The sequence below is a fragment of the Tamandua tetradactyla genome, chromosome 23 (assembly GCF_023851605.1).
Source record: "Tamandua tetradactyla isolate mTamTet1 chromosome 23, mTamTet1.pri, whole genome shotgun sequence".
NCBI lineage: Eukaryota > Metazoa > Chordata > Mammalia > Pilosa > Myrmecophagidae > Tamandua > Tamandua tetradactyla.
In genome coordinates, this window is record NC_135349.1 from 23,941,013 (window position 1) to 23,968,423 (window position 27,411).

The following is a 27,411-nucleotide window of genomic DNA, read 5'->3' on the forward strand; positions in this document are numbered from 1 at the left end:
GTGTCCAGTGGGGGGAAAAGGGGCGTGAAGCCCAATCGCAGCGCCATTACACTTGAGGGCAAAGAGGTTAGGAAGCCGGCATGGCGCTCGGGTCAATAAAATCGATAGCTAGAAGCTGCCGGTGTTCAAGGCAAAAGCGGTGCAGCAGCGGCGCCGCCATTTTCCCCGAAGGCATCTTCCAGTGCCTTTCACCCAAGTTCCGGCAGGAGTTTCCTGAATAACACGGAGAGGTTTCCGCAGGCGGCCGATTCCGGTACCCTCGGCCGGGATCCGGTGGGGCTTCTGAATCCCGGGGTCCGCCAGCGCCCCGGGGCCGAGGCCGGGACTGGGAAGCCCGTGGCACCAGCTTTATGGGTCCAATGGCACCGCCTTCAGCCCCCCTCTCCGCTCGGAGATCAGGAGGGGTCGGACCCGGCCGGAGAAGGGGAAGAAGACCAAGGGCCGTGAGGTTCGTGGACGTGGCGGTGTACTTCTCCCCGGAAGAGTGGGGGTGTCTGCGGCCTGCGCAGAGAGCCCTGTACCGGGACGTGATGCGGGAGACCTATGGCCATCTGGGCGCGCTCGGTGAGGCCTGGCCCTATCGCCTCCGCGGGGCCCGAGGGGGTGGAGGTGCTTGGGGATGTGGGGGAGGGCAGGGGGCCCAGGGTCCTGACCTGTAAACAAGGTGGGTCAGGGGAGGGAAACAAGGGCTGGACAAGAGATACCACCATCATTATCTGCGAGCTGGGCTTTCTGACTGGTTCTCTTAACCCAGGATGCGCAGGTCCCAAACCAGCTCTAATCGCCTGGTTGGAACGAAATACAGATGACTGGGAACCGGCTGCCCTGGATCCTCAGGAGTGCCCGAGAGGGATAACAGTCCAGAGAAGTGAGTGAAAAATGCCTCTGGAGGTTCTGCAGCCCTCCAATAAAGTTCTAACCTCTAATGACCCCGTCTAGAGTTTTGGTCCTGCTGAGGGTACCGGTGCCCCACTCTGGCTCTCCATTTGCTGTGTTCATTTTCACAATCTCAAGGTCTTCATATCTCTGATAATAGGGTTGGTCCATCACACAGAACAAAGATTCACAGATGTCAATTTGCAAAGTAACCACCTGCAGTTTTCCATTATGTGAGCTTCTAAAAGGAGCTACCTTCCTGCTGCTTTCCCAGGATTTCACCTTACCCCCACCGTTCAACTGGTTTCTGTCTGAGAGGCCCCGTAATTCTTTTAGTTTTCTGGTTCTGGTTGAAGGGAGCTGGCAGGGAGCAACTCCTTGGGGTGTAGGGGCCTCTTTCTCTCCTTGAGGCAAGATGACCTTGATTAGTGCAAAGCATACTGTGTTCAGGCAAGAGTCAGGTAAAACTCTTTCTAAGATTCAGATCTGACCATATTTCCTTGCTTAAGAGCTTTTACTTAGTTCTGCCAAGGCACCTCTCAAATGGCTATGAATTATATAAATCACTTGGGGGAACTTGGTAAAAATACAGATTCCTGGATTCCACCCCAAAATTTCTGATTCACTCTTGTGGGTCTAGGAACTTCTGTTTTTTTTTTTTAAATAACCCCAGTCGATTTGGATGTGTCTTAACTTTGAGGACCACCTGGAGAAACTATAATTCAAGTTTCTTAATGCTAACAACAATGGTTCTCTAAGTGTGGCAGCGAGACAAGCGGCATTAGCATCACTTGGAACTTCTTAGAAATGCAAATTCTCAGGCCTTACCTTAGGCTTGCTGAGTCTGAAACACTGGGAGTCGGTCCCAGCAATCTGTTTTACAAGCCCTCCAAATGATTCAGATCAAATTTGAGAAGGTGCCTCTTTGGTTTCTACTTCCTGCTTTTCACTTTTTATCTCAGATCTTACAGCTTGTAGTATCTTTTGCATAGTGAGCCTTGGGACTTGTCACACCATCTGCTCTGCCTGGTCTGCCATTGCAACCTTTCTACTCCTCTGTTATGTTGATTCCTTCTTAAGAATCAGTTAATTCCCGGCCCATCACCCTCCCCCACCCCCACCCCCCAAAAAGAGAATCAGTTAAATAAACTGTGGCTCATGCCCATAGAGGAATCCTATGCAGCTATTAAGTAGAATATGGACAAGTGCTGACATAGAAAGACTGCCACAATCCATATTAAGTGGGAAAGTGAAAGTATAGTAAAGTATGCATAATATGTTCTCTTTTATGTCAGAGGTGGGAAAAGAGCATATTGTATTTGCCTTTAAAAAATACTCAAAACTAATAGGTTTTCCACCTGATGGATAAGGATAAGGGTGAGAGCAAGACTTTTCTTGTTCCTTTTTAAATAATTTTGACTTTTGAACATGTAAATTTGTTACCCGTTTGAAACTTTTAATTTTTAAAGTCAGCTTCATCACCTCAAAAAACCTTCCCCAACTTCCCTGAGCTAGGATACAGGCTTCTGTAATGCCCTCCATATTTCCCTACTGGTATGTCATACTTGGCAGGTTGGCTGTGACACTAACACTGCAGGCTCCTCGAGGATAGGGGTTGTGCCTGTCTTGTAATCTTGGCCCACAGCACATTAAAAGATGAAAGTAGGAACCTAGTGTTGAGTTAATTTCTCCTTGTGTCTCTGTAGAAACCAAAACCAGAAAGAATGGGGAGAAAGAAATTTTCCCACCTAAAGAAGCACCACGAAAGGGGAAGCGAGGGCGCCGGCCCAGCAAACCCCGACTGATCCCCAGGCAGACCTCTGGGGGCCCCATCTGCCCTGACTGTGGCTGTACCTTCCCTGATCATCCTGCCCTGGAGAGCCACAAGTGTGCCCAGAATCTGAAGAAGCCTTACCCATGCCCAGATTGTGGGCGTCGCTTTTCCTATCCATCTCTGCTCGTCAGTCACCGGCGGGCACACTCTGGGGAGTGCCCCTACGTCTGTGACCAGTGTGGCAAACGTTTCTCCCAACGCAAGAACCTCTCCCAGCACCAGGTCATCCACACGGGTGAGAAGCCCTACCACTGCCCTGACTGTGGTCGCTGCTTCCGTAGGAGCCGGTCCCTGGCCAATCACCGGACCACTCACACAGGCGAGAAACCCCACCAGTGTCCTACCTGCAGCCGTCGCTTCGCCTACCCCTCCCTCTTAGCCATCCACCAGCGCACACACACAGGAGAGAAGCCCTACACCTGCTTGGAATGCAACCGCCGCTTCCGCCAGCGGACGGCCCTCGTCATCCACCAGCGCATCCACACTGGCGAGAAGCCCTATCCCTGTCCAGACTGTGAGCGGCGTTTCTCCTCATCCTCCCGCCTGGTCAGTCACCGGCGTGTGCACTCTGGGGAGCGTCCCTATGCCTGCGAGCACTGTGAGGCGCGCTTTTCCCAGCGCAGTACATTGCTGCAGCACCAGCTCTTGCACACGGGAGAGAAGCCCTACCCCTGCCCAGACTGTGGACGTGCCTTCCGGCGGAGTGGCTCCTTAGCCATACATCGCAGCACACACACTGAGGAGAAGCTGCATGCATGTGATGACTGCGGCCGCCGCTTCGCCTACCCCTCACTACTGGCCAGCCACCGGCGCGTACACTCAGGCGAGCGGCCCTATGCCTGTGACCTTTGCTCCAAGCGTTTTGCCCAGTGGAGCCACCTGGCTCAGCACCAGCTTCTGCACACTGGGGAGAAACCTTTCCCCTGCCTTGAATGTGGCCGTTGCTTCCGCCAAAGGTGGTCTTTGGCTGTCCATAAGTGTAGTCCCAGGGCCCCCAACTGTAGCTCTAGATCTGCTATAGGGGGATCCAGCCAGAAAGGCAGCACCCTTTAGAATGGGAAGTACTGTATAAGATAAGGATTTCAACCCCTTCGTTTTCATGGAGGGTCCCAGGGAAGGGAAGGAGAAGCCCCAGATCATGCAGGGCGGAGTCAGAACTAAAAACCTGGACTCCTGTTACACCCTACACAGACCTGAGCTCTTTAGTGTATTCCACCGCACTGGCTGCCTTACTGTGTGTGACTAGAGCAGACAGTCCTGTTGTGAAAGATGACATGAATCAATTAATGTTTTCCAATAAATACTTTCTGTCTTAAGAATATCAGGGCTAGAGGTCCTCCCCCATCTGTTTTAGGGGCTGTCTGCTTTCCTGGGGTGTGCATACAGGGATTACCTGTCCCTTTACATGCAGTCAGGAGAATCCCATTTATAGTGGGCAGGATCTTCTCCTTTGCCTCTTCCTCCATACCAGGCTTGAACAAATTTAGTTTAGCACCCTTTTACAACAGTCCTGCCAAGTGGTCTTCCACCTCTTGCCTAAAAATATCCCTTGATAGGGAGCTTACTACCTCAAGGCAGGTTGCTTTATTATGGCATAGCGCTGATCTTTAGGAGGTCCTTAAGTACTGCATTCTCTTTTCTTAAAAGCCTTGCCCAGAGCCCTTCAGATAACTGTTTATCACAGTACTTTTCAGGTTAAATAGCACTAATTTGGTCAAGCATTCCTTAAAGAGAGGGTTTCCATTCCCATGTGTGATCTCCAAATAGGTGCTGGTTTTTCAATATTTCCTTTAAGAAATAGCCAGTGCCACTCTGTGTGCTGTACACCTCCTTGGTCTGTGCTGGTGTTAACAGCCCTAGATTGCATTGGGTTAGGGGCAGATGCACTGTGTCATGAGTTTATTGGGTTGCAGACATTTAAATGCCCTAATTTTTTTTTTAAAGCTACATGCCATGTAGCTAAGTCTTCTGTACCCTGCATTTGGAAAGTTGATTTAAGTAGAGTGTAGGACATAAGTGCATTAAGCTTTGGGAGAAGGGTGATTTCAAGGAAGAGCAGGGGAACTCTGGTTACGTAGCATGAAGTAAAAATGGGACCTGCTGGTAGTACTTCATCCTGTGGCTTTGGGTTAATTCCAAGCAGCCCATGGGTGGAAAATCCTTGAGAAATGGGTCTTACCCCTCTCTGATTCTCATCAAATTAAGGAGAAACAGCATAGAATCTTACAGAAGGCCTCACCCAACATTATTTTTCACAAAATAAGTCCTACCCCATGGCGTACTTCAGCTCTCCTGATCTCAACCGCAGAGTGAGGGAGCAGCTGGAGAATAGTGTTTTGTAATTACCTCTGTTCTGGTATTTAGCACATTGCATTGTCTGTTTGTCCTTGGCTGGTGAGCTACCCAGGGCAGGGCCCGTACCAGGTTGGATCTCATTAAAATGGCTGATGAATGAATTTTGTTCCTTGTGGTATTACTATTGCTTACTGAATGAAAATCTAGTTCCTTGACTGACAAATAATTTTACTGTTTTGGTGCAGATCCCACCTTCAGATCAGGAAACTTACCCTGCCATAGCAGAGCCCGATCAGAATTCGACCTAACTCCCTGCTTTATTTATTTTTTTAAATATTTTTTTGAGATTTCTTCACACAATACATTCTGTCCGAAGTATGAATTAATGGCACACAGTATCATCACAAAGTTGTGTATGCATTATCATGATCATTTTTAGAACATTTGTATCACTCCAGAAAAAGAAAGAAAAAGAAAAAACTCATCCCATTTCCCTTACCCCTCTTTCTCCTTGGGCCCTAGTATTTCGATCTACCCGATTTTTTTTTACCCATTATTTCCTCAATATTATTTCTTCTTTGCCCTTATTTTTTACTCATCTGTCCATACGCTGGATAAAGGGAGCATCAGACACAAGGTTTTCACAATCACATGGTCACATTGTGAAAGCTATATTGTTATACAATCATCTTCAATAATCAAGGCTACTGGAATACGGTTCCAACAGTTTCAGGTACTTCCATCTAGGCACTCCAATATACCATTAACTAAAAAGGATATCTATATAATGCATAAAAATAACTCCAGGATAAACTCTCAGCTCTGTTTGAAATCTCTCAGTCAGTGAAAGTTTATTTTGTCTCATTTCTCTCTTCCCCCTTTTTCTCAATCCTGTGATGCCAGGTCCCAGCTCATCCCCGGGAGTCCTGTCCCATGTTGCCTGGGAGATTTACATCCCTGCAAGTCATGTACCATGTAGCGGGGGAGGGCAGTGAGTTTCCCTGCTAAATTGGCTTAGAAGCTACATCCAAGCAACAAAAAAGGTTCTCTTGGGGGGGGGGGGTGACTCTTAGGCATAATTACAAGTAGGCTTAACTTCTCCTTTGCAGAAATAAGTTTAATAGGGGCAAGGCCCAAGATCAAGGGCTCAGCCTATTGAATTGGTTGTCCCCACTGCTTACAAGAATATGAGGAATACCCTAGATGAGGAAATTTAATATTTCCTCCTTTCTCCCCAGTCTTCAAGGGGACTTTGCAAATACTTTTTTATTCTCTGCCCAGATTACTCTGGGATATATTGGGGCATCACGCTAACCTGTACAAACCAACAAGATGTCAAGTTTCCATGTGATTTTGGTGTTTTGAATAAACTGACCGTACGAGTTAAATTAGATGTGCTACCCAAAATATAAATTCTGGAGCCTGGATTTTAACTTGGGAGCCGTTGGTGGCCAAGTTCCAGTATATGGTCTGAGGAGAGCAGAGATCACACAGAACTTCCTAGGTTCCCTAAGGCACTTCGATCATGAATTCCATCTGGTAACTAGCTATTGGCCTACCCATATATTCGGCGAGAGATCTCAACAGCCTTCCAATAAATTATTCCTTCTGCTTAAGGTAGATTATGTTGATTTTCTGTGACCTGCAACCAAGAATGAATATTAATAGCCCCATTTTTGGGTAATCTCCCCTCTGCCTTCATACCTCTTTCTAAGCAAGGAAGAAAAAAAAAAACCCATAATGCTGCTGTGGAGACACAATGTCTTTCCTGAGCTCCAACCCTACTTAAACTTTCAACATTACTTAGGCCTTCCGTATGTCCCTAAGCAGTGAGGCTCTTCTCTTTCTCTAAGAAAGCACAAGATGTGAAAAATATGAACTCCAACATTCCACTAAGTACTCTGACTCCAAATTTACCATTATGACCATTCACATTAGTTTGCTTCCATCCCATAGGAAGGAAATGCAATGCAACCCATGTAGCCGTGCCTAGATCTGTCCACTTTCTGTTTCCTCAGGGACATGGCCCCATCTATTGTTCTGTCTTGTTCCTTTATAGTTTTATGGTTTCAGAGCCCTTTTACTGTCCCAAACACACACCCCAGCCTGAAAATAAGCTAGTCTGTCTTTAAAAACAGTAAAGAACTTTCCTTTTGGCTTCTGTCCCCATCTTCTATTTTCAGCTGTAATTCTTAGAGTGGTGTATTCACTTTACCATCAGCCTATTCTTGGCCTCCTGCAATACTATTATTAAATATTCACTTTACTGAGCATTTATGATGTGCCAGATATTGTGTTAGGCACATTACAAATACTGCTATCTAATTCTTAAAAATCTTATTGTGGTAACATATAAGAGCTACCATTTTAACAATTCTAAAGTACACAGTTCAGTGGCATTAACTATATTTACAATGTTATGCTGCCATCACTGCCATCCATTATATATTTACAATGTTATGCTGCCATCACTGCCATCCATTACCAAAACTTTTTCATCACTCCAAACAGAATCTTTGCACCCATTAAGCAGTAACTCCCCCCACCAATTTCCCCCTCTCCCCATATCCCCTGCTAACCTCTTTTGATTATCCATTCATCTGTTGATGGAATGCCGTCATGAACGTTGGTTAAGAAATATCAGTTTGAGTTCCTATTTTCAGTTCTTTTGGGTATACTCCTAGGAATGGAATTGCCATGTCATGTGGTTTATGTTTAACCTTTTGAAAAGGCACTACATTGTTTTCCACAGCAGCTACACCATTTTATATGCCCAACAACAACATTCAAGGGTTCAAATTTCTCCATATCTTCACCAACACTTGTGATCTTCCTTTATATATATTTTTATAATAGCCATACCAGTGGGTGTGAAACTGGTTTTGATTTGCACTTCCCTAATGGTTAATGATGTTGGGGCTATTTTCATGTGCCTATTATCCACTTCCATATCTCCTTTAGAGAAATATCTAATCAAATCCTCTGCCCATTTTAAAAGTGAGCTATTTATCCTTTTGTGGTTGAGTTGTAGGTTTTTAAAAATATATATTGTGGCTATCAAACCCTTATTAGATATATGATTTTCAACTATTTACTCCCACTCTGGAGGCTGAATTTCATTTCTTGCTATGTCCTTTGATGCATACAAATTTTTAATTTTGAGGAAGTCCAATTAATTTTTCCTTTTGTTGCTGGCATTTTTGGTGTCAGATCTAAGAATCCATTGCCAAATCCAAGGTTGTAAAGATTTTCCCCTATGTTTTCTTCTAAGAGTTTTATGGTTTTAGCTCTCATATTTATGCCATTGATCCATTTTGAATTAATTTCCATATGTGGAGTAAGGTAGGGGTCCAACTTCAGTCTTTTGCATGTGTAAATCCATATCTCCCAGCACCATTGTTGAAAAGACTGTTCTTTCCCCATTGAATGGACTTGACACCCTTGTCAAATCAATTGGCCATAGATGTATGGATGTATTTCTAGCCAATCTAATTTTTACTAGAAGTCTATAGAGAGGTTTGGGAGTCCCCTCTCCTTAGGTCTCTCACACTCCTTCACATGTGCTGAGTTAGCCAAGAGTTCAAGGCCCTGATCATTCTTTCCCAGGGCATTTCTCAGGGTTGTATTTGGAGCCATGAGGGATGAGGTAATTTCCTCTATCTGGGACAAAGAGCACTTTCATTGCAATATGCTATAAAACAGCAGGTTCTCCAAGTACAGTGTTCCTCTCCTATGACACAACTCACGATTTACAGGCTTAGAAGGTTTCTTCCCTCTGGGGTTGGTAGCATTTTAGAAATCTTTGGGGTCCTTAGATTTCCTGTCACATGCAATGGTCTTCTGCTTTCTCTTCCAGGTTCCTCTGGACTTCCAGCTTCTGGTTCCTCCCTGTGGCTCTCTCTTTATAGGCTTCCAGTAATAGGATGAAGACCCATCCTGATTCAGTTGGCTACACCTTAACTAAAAATAACTTCAAAAGGTCCTAATTAAAATGGTTTCACATGCACAAAAAAATAAGTAAAACAAAATAAAATAAAATGGTTTCACACCCATAGGAATGGGATTAAGATTAAGATCATGTTTGTTCCTGCGCCCTGCATTGGGGTACATAATTCAATCTACCACGCAAGGGAAGCAGTATATGGGGCAGGGTCCAGGGGAGTTCCACGTGTGGAGTTTTCAATTGTTGTCTATCAGCAGAGTCATGGAAATCTCCAACTTATGGCAAAATTGTTGATCTTCTAATCTGCCACTTTGCTGTAATCATTTACTAGCTCTAGAAGTTTTGCTGTGGATTTTTCAGGATTTTTGATATATAGTATCTTATCATCTACACACAGTGAGAGTTTTACTTCTTCCTTTCCAATTTTGATGCCTTGTATTTCTTTTCCTTGTCTAATTGCTCTGGCTAGAACTTCCAACACAATGTTGAATAACAGTGGTGATAGTGGGCATCCTTGTCTTGTTCCTGATCTTAGGGGGAAAGTTTTCAGTTTTTCCCCATTGAGGATGATGTTAGCTGTGGGTTTTTCACATATTACCTTTATCATTTTGAGGAAGTTCCCTTCTATTCCTATCCTTTGAAGTGTTTTGAACAGAAAAGGATGTTGAATTCTGTTAAATGCCTTTTCTGTATCAATCGAGATGATCATGTGGTTTTTCTGCTTTGATATGTTGATACGGTGTACTACATTAATTGATTTTCTTATGTTGAACCATCCTTGCATACCTGGGATGAATCCTACTTGGTCATGATGTATAATTCTTTTAATGTGTTGCTGGATTCGATTTGCTAGAATTTTGTTGAGGATTTTTGCATTTATATTCATTAGAGAGATTGGTCTGTAGTTTTCTTTTTTGTAATATCTTTGCCTGGCTTTGGTATGAGGGTGATGTTGGCTTTGTAGAATGAGTTAGGTAGCTTTCCCTCCTCTTCAATTTTTATGAACAGTTAGAGAGGATTGGTACTAATTCTTTCTGGAACATTTGGTAGAATTCACCTGTGAATCCATCTGGTCCTGGACTTTTCTTCCTGGGGAGCTTCTTAATGACTAATTTAATTTCTTTACTTGTGATTGGTTTGATGAGGTCGTCTATTTCATCTTGAGTCAAAGTTGGTTGTTCAAAAGGAATGTCATTACTGCAGGGTGCTGAAAATATATGGCAATTAATATTTTAAAATTTCAACTTATGTGTGAGACTAAAGCAAAAAATGTTTATTTGGTACAAAATTTATATTTTGACTAGTGCATCTCCTAATATAACTTATGGAGGCAGCTTAATTGAACACCATACGTACATGAAACCTTGAGTAGGACATGAGATTTTGTTGGTTTGTCCAGACTGATGCCTCGATAAATCCCAGAGTGATTTGAACAGTGAACAAAAAAGTATTTGCCAAGTCCTCTTCAGGGAATGGTGAGAATGGGGGAAAATTCAACTTTCTCAAGTTGAATTCTTGATATTCTCACAAGCAGTATGGACAACCACAACTATAGGCTGAGCCCATAGTCTTGGGGTTTGTTCATATGAGACTTAACCCCACAAAGGATGGGTCAAGCCTACTTAAAATTAGGTCTAAGAGTCACCCCCAAGAGAACCTCTTTTGTTGCTCAGATATGGCCTCTCTCTTCAGCAACACAACAAGCAAACTCACCACCCTCCCCCTTTCTACGTGGGACATGACTCCCAGGGGTGTGGACCTTCCTGGCAATGTAGAACAGAAATTCTAGAATGAGCTGAGACTCAGCATCAAGGGATTTAGAAGACCTTCTTGACCAAAACGGGGAAGAGTGAAATGAGACAAAGTGTCAATGGCTGAGAGATTCCAAAAAGAGTCGAGAGGTTATCCTGGAGGTTATTCTTATGCATTAAGTAGATATCACCTTGTTATTCAAGATGTAATGGAGAGGCTGGAGGGAACTGCCTGAAAATGTGGAGCTGTGTTCCAATAGCCATGTTTCTTGAAGATGATTGTATAATGATACAGCTTTCACAATGTGACTGTGTAATTGTGAAAACCTTGTATCTGATGCTCCTTTTATCTGCCTTGTCAACAGATGAGTAGAACATATGGAATAAAAATAAATAATAGGGGGAACAAATGTTAAAATAAATTTAGTTTGAAATGCTAGTGATCAATGAAAGGGGGGGTAAGGGGTATGGTATGTATAAATTTTTTTTTCTGTTTTCATTTTATTTCTTTTTCTGAATAGATGCAAATGTTCCAAGAAATTATCATAATGATGAATATGCAACTATGTGATGATATTGTGAATTACTGATTATATATGTAGAACGGAATGATTAAAATAGGAATGTTTGTGTTTGGTGTTTTTTGGTATTTAAAAAAATAAAATTAAAAAAAATTGATTGTTCATGCCTTTCTAAAAAGTCATCCATTTCATCTACATTGTTGTGTTTATTAGCATAAAATTGTTCATAGTATCCTGTCATTACTTCCTTCATTTCTGTGGGGTCAGTGGTTATGTCTCCTCTTCCATTTCTGATCTTGTTTATTTGCAACCTCCTTCTTCTTCTTTTTGTCAATCTTGCTAAGGGTCCATCAATCTTACTGATTTTCTCATAGACCTTCTGATTTTGTTGATTTTATAATTGTTTTCATATTCTCAATTTCATTTATTTCTGCTCTAATTTTCATTATTTCTTTCCTTTTGCTTGCTTTGGGGTTAGTTTGCTGTTCTTTCTCTACTTTTTCCAAGTGGACAATTAATTCCTTGATTTTTGCCTTTTCTTTTTTTTTTTTTTTTAACTTTTTATTAATTAAAAAAAATTACAAGAAAGAAACACAAATATTCCCAACACATACACTCAGCATCACAGTAACATCACATAGTTGCATATTCATCATCATGATCATTTCCCAGAACATGTGCATCAATTCAGAAAAAGAAATAAAAAAACAACAGAAAAATAAAACAAAACAGAAAAAAAAATTTACATACCATACCCTTACCCCTCCCTTTCATTGATCACTAGCATTTCAAACTAAATTTATTTTAACATTTGTTCCCCCTATTATTTATTTTTATTCCATATGTTCTACTCATCTGTTGACAAGGTAGATAAAAGGAGCATCAGACACAAGGTTTTCACAATCACACAGTAACACTGTGAAAGCTATATCATTATACAATCATCATCAAGAAACATGACTACTGGAACACAGCTCTACATTTTCAGGCAGTTCCCTCCAGCCTCTCCATTACATCTTGGTTAACAAGGTGATATCTACTTAATGCGTAAGAATAACCTCCAGGATAACCTCTCGACTCTTTTTGGAATCTCTCAGCCATTGACACTTTATTTTGTCTCATTTCTCTCTTCCCCCTTTTGGTCGAGAAGGTTTTCTCAGTCCCTTGATGCTGGGTCTCAGTTCATTCTAGAGTTTTTCTCAATCCCTTGATGCTGAATCTCAGCTCATTCTGGGATTTCTGCCCACGTTGCCAGGAAGATCCACACGCCTAGGAGTCGTGTCTCACTTAGACAGGGGGAGGGTGGTGAGCTTGCTTGCTGTGTTGGCTGGAGAGAGAGGTCACATCTGAGCAACAAAAGAGGCTCTCTTGGGGGTGACTCTTAGGCCTAATTTTAAGTAGGCTTGACCTATCCCCTGTGGGGTTAAGTTTCATATGAACAAACCCCAAGACTGGGGGCTCAGCCTATAGTTTTGGTTGCCTGCACTGCTTGTGAGAATATCAAGAATTCAACTTGGGGAAGTTGAGTTTTCCCCTGTTCTCACCATTCCCCGAAGGGGACTTTGCAAATACTTTTCCACTCACTGATCAAATCACTGTAGGATTCATCAGGGCATCACCTGGACAAACCAATAAAATCTCATGTCCTATACAAAGTTCCATGTACTTAAGGTGCTCAACCAACTATCTGCATAAGTTATATTAGGAGATGCACTAGTCAAAGTATAAATTTGTACCAAATAAACATTATTTGCTTTACTCTTACACATAAGTTGAAATTTTAAAATATTAATTACCATATATTTTCAGCACACTGCAGTAATGACATTCTTTTGTTCTTCCTCATGCAAAAACATTTTTAAAATTTGTACATTTAGTCACTATCATTATACACTCTAGGCATTCCTAGATTATACCATCTCAATCTTTATCGTCTATCTTTCTTTGTGATTTCATTCATGCCCCCAGCCCTCCTCCCTCTATCATTCTCACATTCAGCTTCATTCAGTGTTTTAACATAATTGCATTATAGTTAGGCAATATTGTGCTGTCCATTTCTGAGTCCCCACATTCAGTCCTGTTGCACAATCTGTATCCCTTCAGCTCCAACTACCCAACATCCTACCCTATTTCTATTTCCCGATGGTCTCTGTTACCAATGAAATATTCCAAGTTCATTCACTAATGTCAGTTCATATCAGTGAGATCATACAGTATTTGTCCTTTTGTTTCTGGCTAATCACACTTAGCATAATGTCCTTAAGGTCCATTCACGTTGTTACATGCTTCATAACTTTATTCTGTCTTACAGCTGCATAATATTCCATATTATGTAAATCCCACAGTTTGTTTAGACAACAGTCTGTTGATGGACATTTTGGCTGCTTCCATCTCTTGGTAATTGTAAATAATGCTGCTATGAACACTGGTGTGTAATTGTCCATTTCTGTCCTTTCCCTCCTGTCCTTTGAGTAGAGACAGCATATAGATGGGTTCTGTTTTTTAATCCATTCTGCCAGACTGTCTTTTGATTGGAGAGTTTAATTCATTAACATTCAGTGTTAATACTGCATGGGTAGTACTTTCTTCTACTATTTTGCCTTCTGGATTTTATATGTCATATCTAATTTTTCTTCTTTTTACCTTTACTCATAGTCTTCCTTTCTACACTCTTCTCCACACCTCTCTCTTCTGTCTTCGTATCTGTCTCTAGTGCTCCCTTTAGTATTTCTTACAGAGCTGGTCTCTTGGTCACAAATTCTCTCAGTAATTTTTTTTGTCTGAAAATGTTTTAACTTCTCCCTGATTTTTGAAGGACAATTTTGCTGGATATAGAATTCTTGGTTGGCAGTTTTTCTCTTTTAATAATCTAAATATATCATCCCACTATCTTCTTGCCTCCATGGTTTCTTCTGAGAGATCTGTGCATAGTCTTATTGGGCTTCCCTTTTATGTGATGGATTGCTTTTCTCTTGCTGCTTTCAAGATTCTCTCTTTCTCTGTGACCTCTGACATTCTGATTAGTAAATGTCTTGGAGTATGTCTATTTGGATCTATTCTCTTTGGGGCATGCTGCACTTCTTGGATCTATAATTTTAAGTCTTTCATAAGAACTGGGAAATTTTCAGTGATAATTTCCTCCCTTAGTTTTTTCTCCTCCTTTTCCCTTCTCTTCTCCTTCTGGGATACCCACAACATGTATATTTGTGTGCTTCATATTGTCTTTCAATTCCCTGAGTCCCTGCTCATATTTTTCCATTTTTTCCCCTATATTTTCTTTTTCTTGCCGGATTGCAGATGTTCTGTCCTCCAGTTCATTAATCCTATGTTCTGTCTATCGAAATCTACCATTGTAGGTTTCCATTGTTTTTTTCATCTCTTCTACCTTGCCTTTCATTCCCATAAGTTCTGTGATTTGTTTTTTCAGACTTTCAATTTCTTCTTTTCATTCATTCCTTGCCTTCTTTATATCCTCCCTCAATTCATTGATTTGGTTTTTGATGAGGTTCTCCACGTCTGTTCGTATATTCTGAATTTTGTTTCAGCTCCTGTATGTCATTTGAATTGTTGGTTTGTTCCTTTGACTGGGCCATGTCTTCAATTTTCCTAGTGTGATTTATTATTTTTTGCTGGCGTCTAGGCATTTAATTACCTTAATTGGTTTATTCTGGAGATTGCTTTCACTTCTTTTACCTAGGGTTTTCTTGCTGGATGATTTGTTGTCTATCTGTTCTTTGACATTCAGTTCAGCTTATTCTGGACCTCTAGCTTAGGTTTTGTTTAACAGAGGAGAATTTTTCAGTTCTTGTTTTCTTGTTTCTTGCCCTGTTTGTAAGGTGCCTTTTCCCCCCGACCCTTAGGAGGGTGTACGTAGGTATTATAGACCCCAGCCGGATTTTCCCAGACCAGACTTGCCTCCTATCAGGAGGAAAGAGTCACCTGCGTTGGTTTTCCCTGAGGGTGTGACCCAGCAGGTTGAAAGACTTTCCTGTGAAGTCTCTGGACTCTGTTTTTCTTATCCTGCCCAGTATGTGGTGCTTGTCTGCCTGCAGGTCCCACCAGCGTAAGATGATGCGGTACCTTTAACTTTGGCGGACTCTCCCTGCTGGGGGCGTGGTGGAGACAAAGGAGAGGCTGTAGGCTGGTTTTAATGGCTTCAAATTACCAAGCCCTGGGGTCTGAACTCCTTGAGGGAGGGATTCCACCTGAGTTGGACTTCACCTCTCCCCTGGGGAAGGCACAGGCTCCAGACAAACCCCCAAAAGAGCACACTTCTGCCTATGCCTGGGGTCGTTGCAGACTGAGAAGTCCTGCCGCTATATCCAAAGGCAGTCAAGCCTTTGTAGAAACACAGCCACAAAAACCTCTGTTTCCTTCTTTTTTTTCCCCCCCTTTTTCCGTCAGCCCTGCCCCCTTGGCGCCGGAGCAAAAATGAGCAACCCCCGCTTTGACCAGGTTCACCTGAGCTGGGGGCCTATTTTTAGTAGTCAGAATTTTTTAATTAATTCCACAATTGGCATTTGATTGTGCTCAGTCCCTGCTGCTGGTAAAGTTCCTTTCCTTTCCCCTCTGGGAAGCAGCCTGTGGGGGAGGGGCGCCAGCGGCCGCAGCTTTGGGAACTCACAGTTCTGTGGGGGCTTGCAGCTGGTCCAGCTGGTCCAAACCGGGGTACGCTGTGTATCTGGTCACTGACGTGGCCCCAGGAGTGGTTCTGTACTGTTTGTGGTTATTTAGTAGTTGTTCTGGAGGATGAACTAAAATGCGCACATTGTTAAGCCGCCATCTTGACCTGGCAGTTCCTTTCTTGTTTTTTGATATAGGCATTTAGGGCAATAAATTTCCCTCTTAGCACTGCCTTTGCTGCATCCCTTAAGTTTTGATATGTTGTGTTTTCATTTTCATTTGCCTCAAGATATTTACTGATTTCTCTTGTAATTGCTTCCTTGACCCAGTGGTTGTTTAAGAGTGTGTTGTTGAGCCTCCACATATTTGTGAATTTTCTGGCGCTCTGCCTATTGATTTTCAACTTCATTCCTTTATGACCTGAGAAAGTGTTTTGTACAATTTCAATCTTTTTAAATTTATTGAGACTTGCTTTGTGACCCAGCATATGGTCTATCCTTGAGAATGATCCGTGAGCACTTCAGAAAAAGGTATATCCTGCTGTTGTGGGGTGTAATGTTCTATAAATGTCTGTTAAGTCTAGTTCATTTATTGTATTATTCAAATTCTCTATTTCTTTATTGATCCTCTGTCTTGATGTTCTGTCCATTGATGAGAGTGGGGAATTGAAGTCTCCAACTCTCATGGTAGATGTGTCCATTTCTCTTTTCAGTGTTTACCTCATGTATTTTGGAGCATTCTGGCTCGATGCATAAATATTTATGATTGTTATGTCTTCTTATAGAATTGTTCCTTTTATTAATACATAGTGTCTGTCTTTGTGTCTTTTAACTCTTTTACATTTGAAGTCTAATTTGTTGGATATTAGTATAGCTACCCTTGCTTTTTTCTGACTTTCACTTGCATGAAATATCTTTTCCCAACCTTGCACTTTCACCCTATGTTTATCCTTGGGTCTGAGATGTGTTTCCTGTAGACAGCATATAGATGGGTCCTGTTTTTTAATCCATTCTGCCAGTCTATGTCTTTAGATTGGGGAGTTTAATTCATTAACATTTAGTGTTATTACAGTACGGGTAGTACTTTCTTTTACCATTTTGTCTTTTGGATTTTATATGTCATATCTAATTTTTCTTCTTTTTACCTTTACTCATAGTCTTCCTTTCTACACTCTTCTCCACACCTCTCTCTTCTGTCTTTTTGTATCTGCCTCTAGTGCTCCCTTTAGTATTTCTTACAGAGCTGGTCTCTTGGTCAGAAATTCTCTCAATGATTTTTTTGTCTGAAAATGTTTTAATTTCTCCCTTATTTTTGAAGGACAATTTTGCTGGATATAGAATTCTTGGTTGGCAGTTTTTCTCTTTTAGTAATTTAAATATATCATCCCACTGTCTTCTCGCCTCCATGGTTTCTGATGAGAAATCTATGCATAGTCTTATTGGGCTTCCCTTGTATGTGATGAATTCCTTTTCTCTAGCTGCTTTCAAGATTCTCTCTTTCTCTTTAACCTCAGACATCCTGATTAGTAAGTGTCTTAGAGTATGTCTATTTGGATCTATTCTCTTTGGGGTATGCTGCACTTCTTGGATCTGTAATTTTAAGTCTTTCATGAGAGCTGGGAAATTTTCAGTGATAATTTCCTCCATTAGTTTTTCTCTTCCATTTCCCTTCTCTTCTCCTTCTGGGACACCCACAACATGTATATTCAAACGCTTTATACTGTCATTCAATTCCCTGCTCATATTTTTCCATTTTTCCCCTATATTTTCTTTTGCTTGTCAGATTTCAGATGTTCCGTCCTCCAGTTCACTAATCCTATCTTCTGATTCTTAAAATCTAACATTGTAGATTTCCATTGTTTTTTTCATCTCTTCTACTGTGCCTTTCATTCCCATAAATTCTATTATTTGTTTTTTCAGACTTTCGATTTCTTGTTTTCATTCTTTGCCTTCTTTATATCCTCTCTCAATTCATTGATTTGATTTTTGATGAGGCTTTCCATGTCTGTTCGTACATTCTGAATTAATTGTTTCAACTCCTGCATCTCATTTGAATTGCTGGTTTGTTCCTTTGACTGGGCCATGTCTTCAATTTTCCTAGTGTGATTTGTTATTTTTTGCTGGTGTCTAGGCATTTAATTACCTTAATTGGTTTATTCTGGAGACTGTTTTCACTTCTTTTACATTGGGTTTTCTTGCTGGATGAATTTGTTGTCTATCTGTTCTTGGACATTCAGTTCAGCTTTTTCTGAACCACTAGCTTAGGTTTTGTTTAACATAGGAGAATTTTTCAGTTCTTGTTTTCTTGTTTCTTGCCCTGCCTGTATGGTGCCCTTTCCCCCCCACCCTTAGGAGGGCCTACTTAGGTATTATAGACCCCAGCCAGATTTTCCCAGGTCAAACTGGCCTCCTGTCAGGAGGAAAGAGTCATCTGCATCAGTTTTCCCTGAGGGTGAGACCCAGCAGGTTGAAAAACTATCCTGTTTCGTCTCTGGACTCTGTTTTACTTATCCTGCCCAGTATGTGGTGCTTGTCTGCCGGCAGGTCCTACCAGCATAAGATGATATGGTACCTTTAATTTTGGCAGACTCTCCCTGCTGGAGTTGTGGTGGAGGTAGAGGAGAGGTTGGATGGTGGTTTTAATGGCTTCAAATTACCAAGCCCTGGGGTCTGAACTCCTTGAGGGAGGGATTCCACCTGAGTTGGGCCTAACCCCTCCCCTGGGGAAGGCACCGACTCCAGACAAGCTCTCAAAGAAGCTTGTTTCTATCTATGCCTGGGACACTTGCAGCCTGAGAAGCCCTGCCACTGTATCCAAGGGCAGCTAAGCCTCTGTAGAAACACAGCCACAAAAACCTGTTGTTTTTTTTTCTTTTTCCGTCAGCCCTGCCCCCTTAGCACTGGGGTAAAAATCAGCGACCTCTGCTTTGATCAGGTTCACATGAGCTGGGAGCCTATTTTTAGTAGTCAGAATTTGTTAATTAATTCCACACTTAAAGCTTAGTTGTGCTCGGCTCCTGCTGCTGGTGAAGTCCCTTTCCTTTCCCCTCTGGGAAGCAGCCTGTGGGGGAGGGGCCGTGGTGGCAGCGGCTTGGGGAACTCACGGTTCTGGGGGTGCTCACAGTCCATGAAGGACTGTGAGTTTTGTGTGGCTCTGATTTTAATAATATCTGCTGTTAAGTTGTTTGGGGATTTTGTTTGCTTGCTTGAATAAAGGACTTTTTTTTAAGATCAAAAAAAAAATTTCAGAAATGGATAGCACAATACTATCTAACTGTAATACTAATGTTAGAACACTGAATGAAGCTGAATGCGAGAATGATGGAAGAGGGCTCGCACAATGAAATCAGAAGGAAAGATAGACAATAAAGACTGAGATGATATAGTCTAGGAATGCCCAAAGTGTATAATGGTAGTGATTAAATGTAGAAATTTAAAATATTTTTGCATGAGGAAGAACAAAGGAATGCCAATACTGCAGGGTGTTGAAAATAGATAGTAATTAATATTTTAAAACTTTGACTTATGTGTGAGACTAAAGCAAAAAAATGTTTGGTTGGTACAAAATTTATATTTTGACTAGTGCATTTCCTAATATAACTTATGTGGACAGCTTAATTGAACACCATAGTACATGGAACCTTGAATAGGGCATGAGATTTTGTAGATTTGTCCAGAGTGATGCCCCAATAAATCCCAGAATGATTTGAACAGTGAATAAAAAAGTATTTGCAAAGTCCTCTTGGGGGAATGGTGAGAAAGGGGGAAATCAAGAATTCTGTACCCAGCCAAATTGTCCTTCAAAACTCAGGGAGAGATTAAAGTTTTCACAAAGAAAGAAGTCCTGAAAGAATTTTTCAACAAGAGACTGGCCCTACAAGAAATACTAAAAGGAGTTCTGCTGGATGAAAAAAAAAAAAAAAAAAGACAGGAGCGGGCTGTCGGGAGGAGGGCACAGAATTAAAGAGTACAATTAAGGGTAATTTAAAGAATACAAAGAGAAGGAGGGAAAAGAATATATAGATCTGACAAAATAACAAAGATAAGATGGTGGAATCAAGAAATACATTTTCAGTAATAGCTGAATTTTAAAGGATTAAATTTACTAATTAAAAGATACAGATTAGCAGAATGGATTAAGAAACATAATCCAGCTATATGCTGCTTACAAGAGACTCATTTTAGACACAAGGACACAAATAGATTGAAAGTAAAAGGATGGAAAAAGATTTTCCACGCAAGCTGTAACCAAAAGAAAGCAGGAGTAGTTATACTGACAAAATAGACTATAAATGTAAAGACATCATAAGAGGCAAAAAAAGGACACTATATACTAATCAAAGGGCTAATTCACCAAGAAGATATAACAATCATAAATGTTTATGCTCTCAATCAAGGAGCTCTGAAGTACATGAGACAGACATTGGCAAAACTGAAGGGAGCAATAGATGTTTCAATGATAATAGTATGAGACTTCAATACACCACTCTCCTCAATAGATAGAACAACAGGAAAGAAGATCAACAAGGAAATAGAAAAGTTAAATAACTTGATAAATGAATTAGACCTAAGAGACATACATTGGTCACTGCACCCCAAATCACAAGATTATATATTCTTCTCTACTGCTCATGGAACATTTCCAGGATAGATCATGTGCTAGGGCACAAAATAGGCCTTTATAAATTTAAAAACATTGAAATTATTCAAAGCACTCTCTCTGATCACAATGGGATGAAGCTGGATCTCAATAACCACCAAAGAACGAGAACATTCACAAATATATGGCGATTAAATAACACACTGTTAAACAACCAGTGGGTCAAAGAAGAAATTGCTAGAGAAACAAGTAGCTATTTGGAAATGAATGAAAATGAGAATACAACTTATCAAAACTTATGGGATGCCAGAGTGATTGGAATTGTAAATAAAAAAGTGTTTGCAAACTCCCCTTAGGGGAATGGAGAAAAAGGGGGAAAATTCAACTTTCCCAAGTGGAGAATTCCTGATATTCTCACAAGCAGTGGGGACAATAAAAGCAATAGGCTGAGCCCTCAATCTTGGGGGTTGTTCACATGAAACTTATCCCCACAAAAGATAGGCTAAGCCAACTTAAAATTAGGCCTAAAAGTCACCCCTAGAGAACCTCTTTTGTTGCTCAGCTGTGGCGTCTCTCCCTCAGCCAACATGGCAAGCAAACTCACCACCCTCCTCTTCTCTACGTGGGACATGACTCCCAGGGGTGTAAACTTCCCTGGCAACGTGGGGCAGAAATCCTAGAATGAGCTGGGACTCAGCATCAAGGGACTGAGGAAATCTTCTTGACCAAAAGGGGGAAGAGAGAAATGAGACAAAACAAAATGTCAATGGCCGAGAGATTTCAAACAGTCAAGAGGTTATCCTGGAGGTTATTCTTACACATTACACAGATATCACGTTTTTAGTTAAGGTATATTGAAGAGGCTGGAGGGAAATAAGTACCTGAAAATGTAGAGCTGTGTTTCAGTAGCTGTGTTTCTTGAAGATGATTGTATAATGATATAGCTTTTGCAATGTGACTGTGTGACTGTGAAAACCTTGTGTCTGATGCTCCTTTTATCTATGGGGTGGACAGAGGAGTAAAACATGGATCAAAAATAAATAAGTAATGGGGGAACAAATGTTAAAATAAATTTAGTAGATTGAAATGCTAATGATCAATGAAAGGGAGTGGTAAGGGGTACAGAAAAAATAGGGGAAACAAAGGCTAAAATATATTGGATTGATGGAAATACTAGCAGTCAGTGAGAGGGAGGGGTAAGGGGTATGGTATGTATGAGTTGTTTTTTCCTTTTTCTTTTTATTTCTTTTTCTCTATTAATGCAAATATTCTAAGAAATTTTCATGGTGATGATATTGTTTTTTATTATATACCAAGAATGGAATGATCATATGGTCAGAATGTTCGTGTTTGTATGTTGTTATGTTTTAAAAAGTTAAAATTTTTTTTATCTTTTTAAATACAAAAAAAAACAAATAAACGCTAACATTCCTATTTTCACCATTCCGTTCTACATATATAATCAGTAATTAGCAATATCATTACATAGCTGCATAGTCATCATCATGATCATTTCTTAGAACATTTGCATCTATTCAGAAAAAGAAATAAAATGAAAATAGAAAAAAAAATTATACATACCATACCCTTATCCCTTCCTTTCATTGATCACTATCATTTCAAACTAAATTTATTTTAACATTTGTTCCCCCTATTATTTATTTTTTTTCCATACGTTCTATTCGTCTGTTGACAATAGAGTATCAGATACAAGGTTTTCACAATCACACAGTCACATTGTGAAAGCTGTATCATATTCAATCATCATCAAGAAACATGGCTACTGAAACACAGCTCTACATTTTCAGGCAGTTCCCTCCAGCCTTTCCATTACATCTTGAATAACAAGGTGATATCTACTTAATACGTAAGAATAACCTCCAAGACAACCTTTCGACTCTGTTCAGAATCTCTCAGCCATTGACACTTTGTCTCATTTCACTCTTTCCTCTTTTGGTTGAGAAGGTTTTCTCAATCCCTTGATGCTAAGTCTCAGCTCATTCTAGGCTTTTTCTCAATCCCTTGATGCTGAGTCTCTGCTCATTCTGGGATTTCTGTCCCATGTTGCCAGGAAGGTCCACACCCCTGGGAATCTTGTCCCACATAGACAGGGGAGGGTGATGAGTTTGCTTGTTGTGTTGGCTGGAGAGAGAGGCCACATCTGAGCAACAAAAGAGGCTCTCTTGGGCATGCCTCTTAGACCTAATTTTAAGTAAGTTTGACCTATCCCCTGTGGGGTTAAGTTTCATATGAACAAACCCCAAGACTGGGGGCTCAGCCTATAGTTTTGGTTGCCTGCACTGCTTGTGAGAATATCAAGAATTCAACTTGGGGAGGTTGAATTTTCCCCCATTCTCACCGCTCCCCGAAGGGGACTTTGCAAATACTTTTCCACTCACTGATCAAATCACTCTGGGATTTATCAGGGCATCACTCTGGACAAACCAACAAAATCTCATGACCTACCCAAGGTTCCATGTACTTATGGTGTTCAACCAAGCTATCTACATAAGTTATATTAGGAAATGCACTAGTCAAAATATAAATTTTGTACCAAATAAACATTTTTTGCCTTAGTCTCACACATAAGCTGAAATTTTAAAATATTAATTACCATCTATTTTCAGCACCCTGCAGTAATGACATTCCTTTGTTCTTCCTCATGCAAAAACATTTTTAAAATTTGTACATTTAGTCAATATCATTATACACTCTAGGCATTCCTAGATTTTACGATCTCAATCTTTATCGTATATCTTTCTTTCTGATTTCATTTATGCCCCCAGTCCTCCTCCCTCTATCATTCTCACATTCAGCTTCATTCAGTGTTCTAACATAATTGTATTACAGTTAGGTAGTATTGTGCTAAGAAAAATTATGGGATGCAGAAAAGGCTGTGGTGAGTGGGAAATTTATTGCCCTAAATGCCTATATCAAAAAACAAGAAAGAGCAAAAATCAAGGACTTAACAGCACACCTGGAGGAACTCTAGAAATAACAGCAAACTAACCCCAAAGCAAATAGAAGAAGAGAAATAACAAAGATTAAAGCACAAATAAATGAATGGGAGAACAAAAGAACAATAGAAAGAATCAATAAAACCAAAAGTTGGTTCTCTGAGAAAAATCAATAAAATTAACAGGCCACTAGCAAGACTGACAAAGAAAAAAAAGAGAGAGGATGCAAATAAACAAAACCAGAAATGAGAAGGGGGTGCATTACCATAGACCCTGAAGAAATAAAAAAAATAGTAAGAAGATATGAACATCTATATGCCAGCAAACTAGACAACTTAGAAGAAATGGACAAATTCCTGGAGACACACAAACAAGCTATACTGACTCAGGAAGAAATAGAAGATCTCAACAAACCAATCAGAAGTAAAGAGATTCAATCAGTTATCAAAAATCTTCCTACAAAGGAAAAGACCAGGGCCAGATGGCTTCACAGGGGAATTTTATCAAACACTCCATAAAGAACTAAAACAAATCCCGTTCAAACTTTTCTAAAAAATTGAGGAAAAAAGAACTCTACCTAACTCATTTTATGAAGCTAATATTTTAATACCAAAACCAGGTAACGAGGCTATAAGAAAGGAAAACTACAGGCCAATCTCCCAAATGAACACAGATGCAAAAATTCTCAATAAAATATTAGCAAATTGAATCCAACAGCACATCAAAAGAATTATGTGCTGACCAAGTGGGGTTTATACCAGGAATGCAAGGATGGTTCAACACAAGAAAATCAAATAATGTAATACAGCACATTAACAAATCGAAAGAGAAAAATCACATTATCATCTCAATTGATGCTGAAAATGCATTTGAGAAAATTCAACATCCTTTTCTGATAAAAACACTCCAAAAGATAGGAATCAAAGGTAACTACCTCAATAGGATAAAGGGAATATATGAAAAACCAACAACCAGCATCATACTCAATAGAGAGAGACTAAAAGCTTTCCCCTAAGATCAGATACAAAACAAGGATGCCCACTGTCACCACTATTATTCAACATTGTGCTAGAAATTCTAGCCAGAGCAATCAGGCAGGACAAAGAAATAAAAGGCATCCAAATCGGAAAGGAAAAGTAAAACTCTCATTATTTGCACATGATATGATAGCATACTTGGAAGATCCTGAGAAATCTATAGCAAAGTTACTTGAGCTAATACATTCAGCAAGGTGGCAGGATATAAAATTAATGTGAAAAATCAGTAACATTTGGGTAGGCCAGGGTGGCTCAGCAGGCAGATTTCTCACCTGCCATGCCAGAGACCTGGCTTTGATTCCCACTGCCTACCCATGTTAAAAAAAAAAAAAATCAGTAACATTGCTATACACAAGCAATGATGTAGGTGAGGAGTCATTTAAGGAAAAAATGCCACTCAAAATAGTAACTAAAAGAATCAAATACTTAGGAATGAACTTAACTAGGGATGTAAACAACTTGTACACAGAAAACTACATAATATTGCTAAAAGAAATCAAAGATCTAAATAGGTGGAAAGACATTCCCTGCTCGTGGCTAGGAACTCTAAATATAGTAAAGATATCAATTTTCTGCAAATTGATCTACAGATTCAAAATTGTATCAATCAAAATTCCAACAACTGCTTTGAAGATTTGGAAAAGCTAACTACCAAATTCATCTGGAAGGGAAAGAGACCCTGAATGGCTAAAAGCATCCTAAAAAAGAAGAACCAAGTGGGAGGATTAACACCCCCTGACTTTAAAACCTATTATAAAGCCACAGTGGTCAAAACAGCATGGTACTGGCACAAAGACAGAAGCATTGACCAATGGAATCGAATCAAGAGTGCAGAAATAGACCACCAACTATGGTCAACTGATTTTTGACAAGGCCCCCAAATCCTCTGAACTGCAACAAAATGGTTCTTTCAATAATTGGGCATAAAAGAACTGGGTATCAATAGCCAAGAAAATGAAAGAGGACCCTTATCTTACACCCTACCCAAAAATTAACTCAAAGTGGATCAAACACCTAAATATAAGAACTGTCACCATAAAGCTTCTGGAAGAAAATGTAGAGAAATATCTTCGAGACCTAGTAATAGGAGGTAGCTTCCTAAACTTTACACCCAAAGCACAAGCAACAAAAGAAAAAAATAGATAAATGGGAACTCCTCAAAATCAAATGCTTCTGAACTTCAAAAGACTTTTCAAAAAGGTGAAGAGGCAGCCAACTCAATGGGAGGAAATATTTGGAAATCACATATCGGACAAACATTTTATTTCCTGTATATACAAAGAAATCATACAACTCAACAACAAAAGAACAAACAACCAAATTATAAAATGGGCTAAAGATATGAATGGTCATTTTCTGAAGAGCAAATACAGATGGCTCAAAAGAACATGAAGAGATGCTCATTTTCACTGGCTATAAGGGAAACGCAGATCAAGACTACAGTGAGAGACCACCTCACACCTATAAGAATGGCTGTTATTAAACAAACAGGAAACTATAAATGTTGGAGAGGATATGGAGAAACTTATACACTGCTGGTGGGAATGTATAATGGTGCAGCCACTATGGAAGACTGTTTGGCGGTTCCTTAGGAAACTAAATATTGACTTGCCCTATGACCCAGCAGTACTACTACTTGGTATACACCCAGAAGAGCTGAAAGCAATGGCACAGACATTTGTACACCAATGTTCACAGTCGCATCATTCACAATCACCAAAAGATGGAAACAAACCAACAGACGAGTGTATCAACAAAATGTGGTATATACATACGATGGGATATTACGCAGCAGTATGACAAAATGATGTCCTGAAGCGCATGACAAGATGAATGAGCCTTGAGGACACAATACTGAGTGAAATTAGCCAGGCACAAAAGGATAGATACTGTATGATTCCACTTTTATGACCAGCATAAAGGTATAATCAGAGGCTTATAATACAGAATATAGGGGACTTAGAGATCCATAGAAGCTAGAGATGGGTGAACTGTTAGCTAATGAGGTTGAATTCCAATGTAAGGGAATAGATAGGAGTAAAGGTGGTTCTCTAGTGGGTCTAGAAGTAATATTACCATATTGAAGATGAACAAGGTTGAAAGGGGTTGTACAGACCTACATGTCCCACTGATTCACACTAGAAATATGAATAAGTTCTCAGAAGAATTACTTCAAAGAGATGATTCTTGTACAAACAGTGTTTAAGTCCAGGGTACAGGGTGAAAACTGCTATTGCATGCTAATAAGCTACGTTCAAAAGGAAACCATCAGCACTACCACAGCAACAGCAGAGGTAAATAATGGGGTGAGGGACAAGAGTTAAGAGGAGGTTTAGATTTCCTATTTGGCGAGGGTGTGTTTATTGGTTTTCTGTCTCTTGGGAACAACAGAATTATCTAAAATTGAGAATGTTGACGGACTGTGGACTTTGGGCCTTCTACAAGATGCCTGATGAATGAAGGTGGCTGAAGGATGCACTTGATGGAGAAGTAGATTAGCAAACGATGGTGTATACTTATGAACGAAGGCTGTGTTGCCACAAAAAGGAACAATGTTGTGAGGCATGCAGCAATGTGAAGGAATACCTGGGACATTTGGTGAGACAAAAATAAGCCAGAAACTAAAGAACAACAATGGTATGGTCACCTTTAGAAAATGCTTATAAGAAAACAAGGGCCTAGACTTCCGGAGAAGATGGCGGCTTAGTAAGACGCGCGGGTCTTAGTTCCTCCTCCAGAAAAGCAACTAAAGAAACAGAAACAATACGAAACAGCTTCCGGAGTCACGACACAGACCAAAAAGACAGCGTACCCCATTCTGGAACGGCTGAACGGGCAGGGAGAATCCGCTGCAGTGAGATACCCGAGGGGCGCGCGTTTTCCTGGCCGGGGCAGCTGGCGACTGGGGTCCCTTCCACGCACGTGGCTCCCTGGTCTGACTGGGAACGTTGGATAGCGGGGCCCTCCCGTCACGC

General features: G+C 40.6%; 1 protein-coding gene across 1 annotated transcript; it reads left to right on the forward strand.

The window, feature by feature from the left end:
* Positions 1-8: 8 nt before the first annotated feature.
* LOC143667243 (uncharacterized) lies at positions 9-5,166 on the forward strand. Its single transcript, XM_077141231.1, has 3 exons — positions 9-564; positions 755-868; positions 2,583-5,166. Exons 1-3 carry the CDS (start codon positions 351-353, stop codon positions 3,761-3,763), a joined length of 1,509 nt encoding a protein of 502 aa, XP_076997346.1. The 5' UTR covers positions 9-350; the 3' UTR covers positions 3,764-5,166.
* The last annotated feature ends 22,245 nt before the right edge of the window (positions 5,167-27,411 follow it).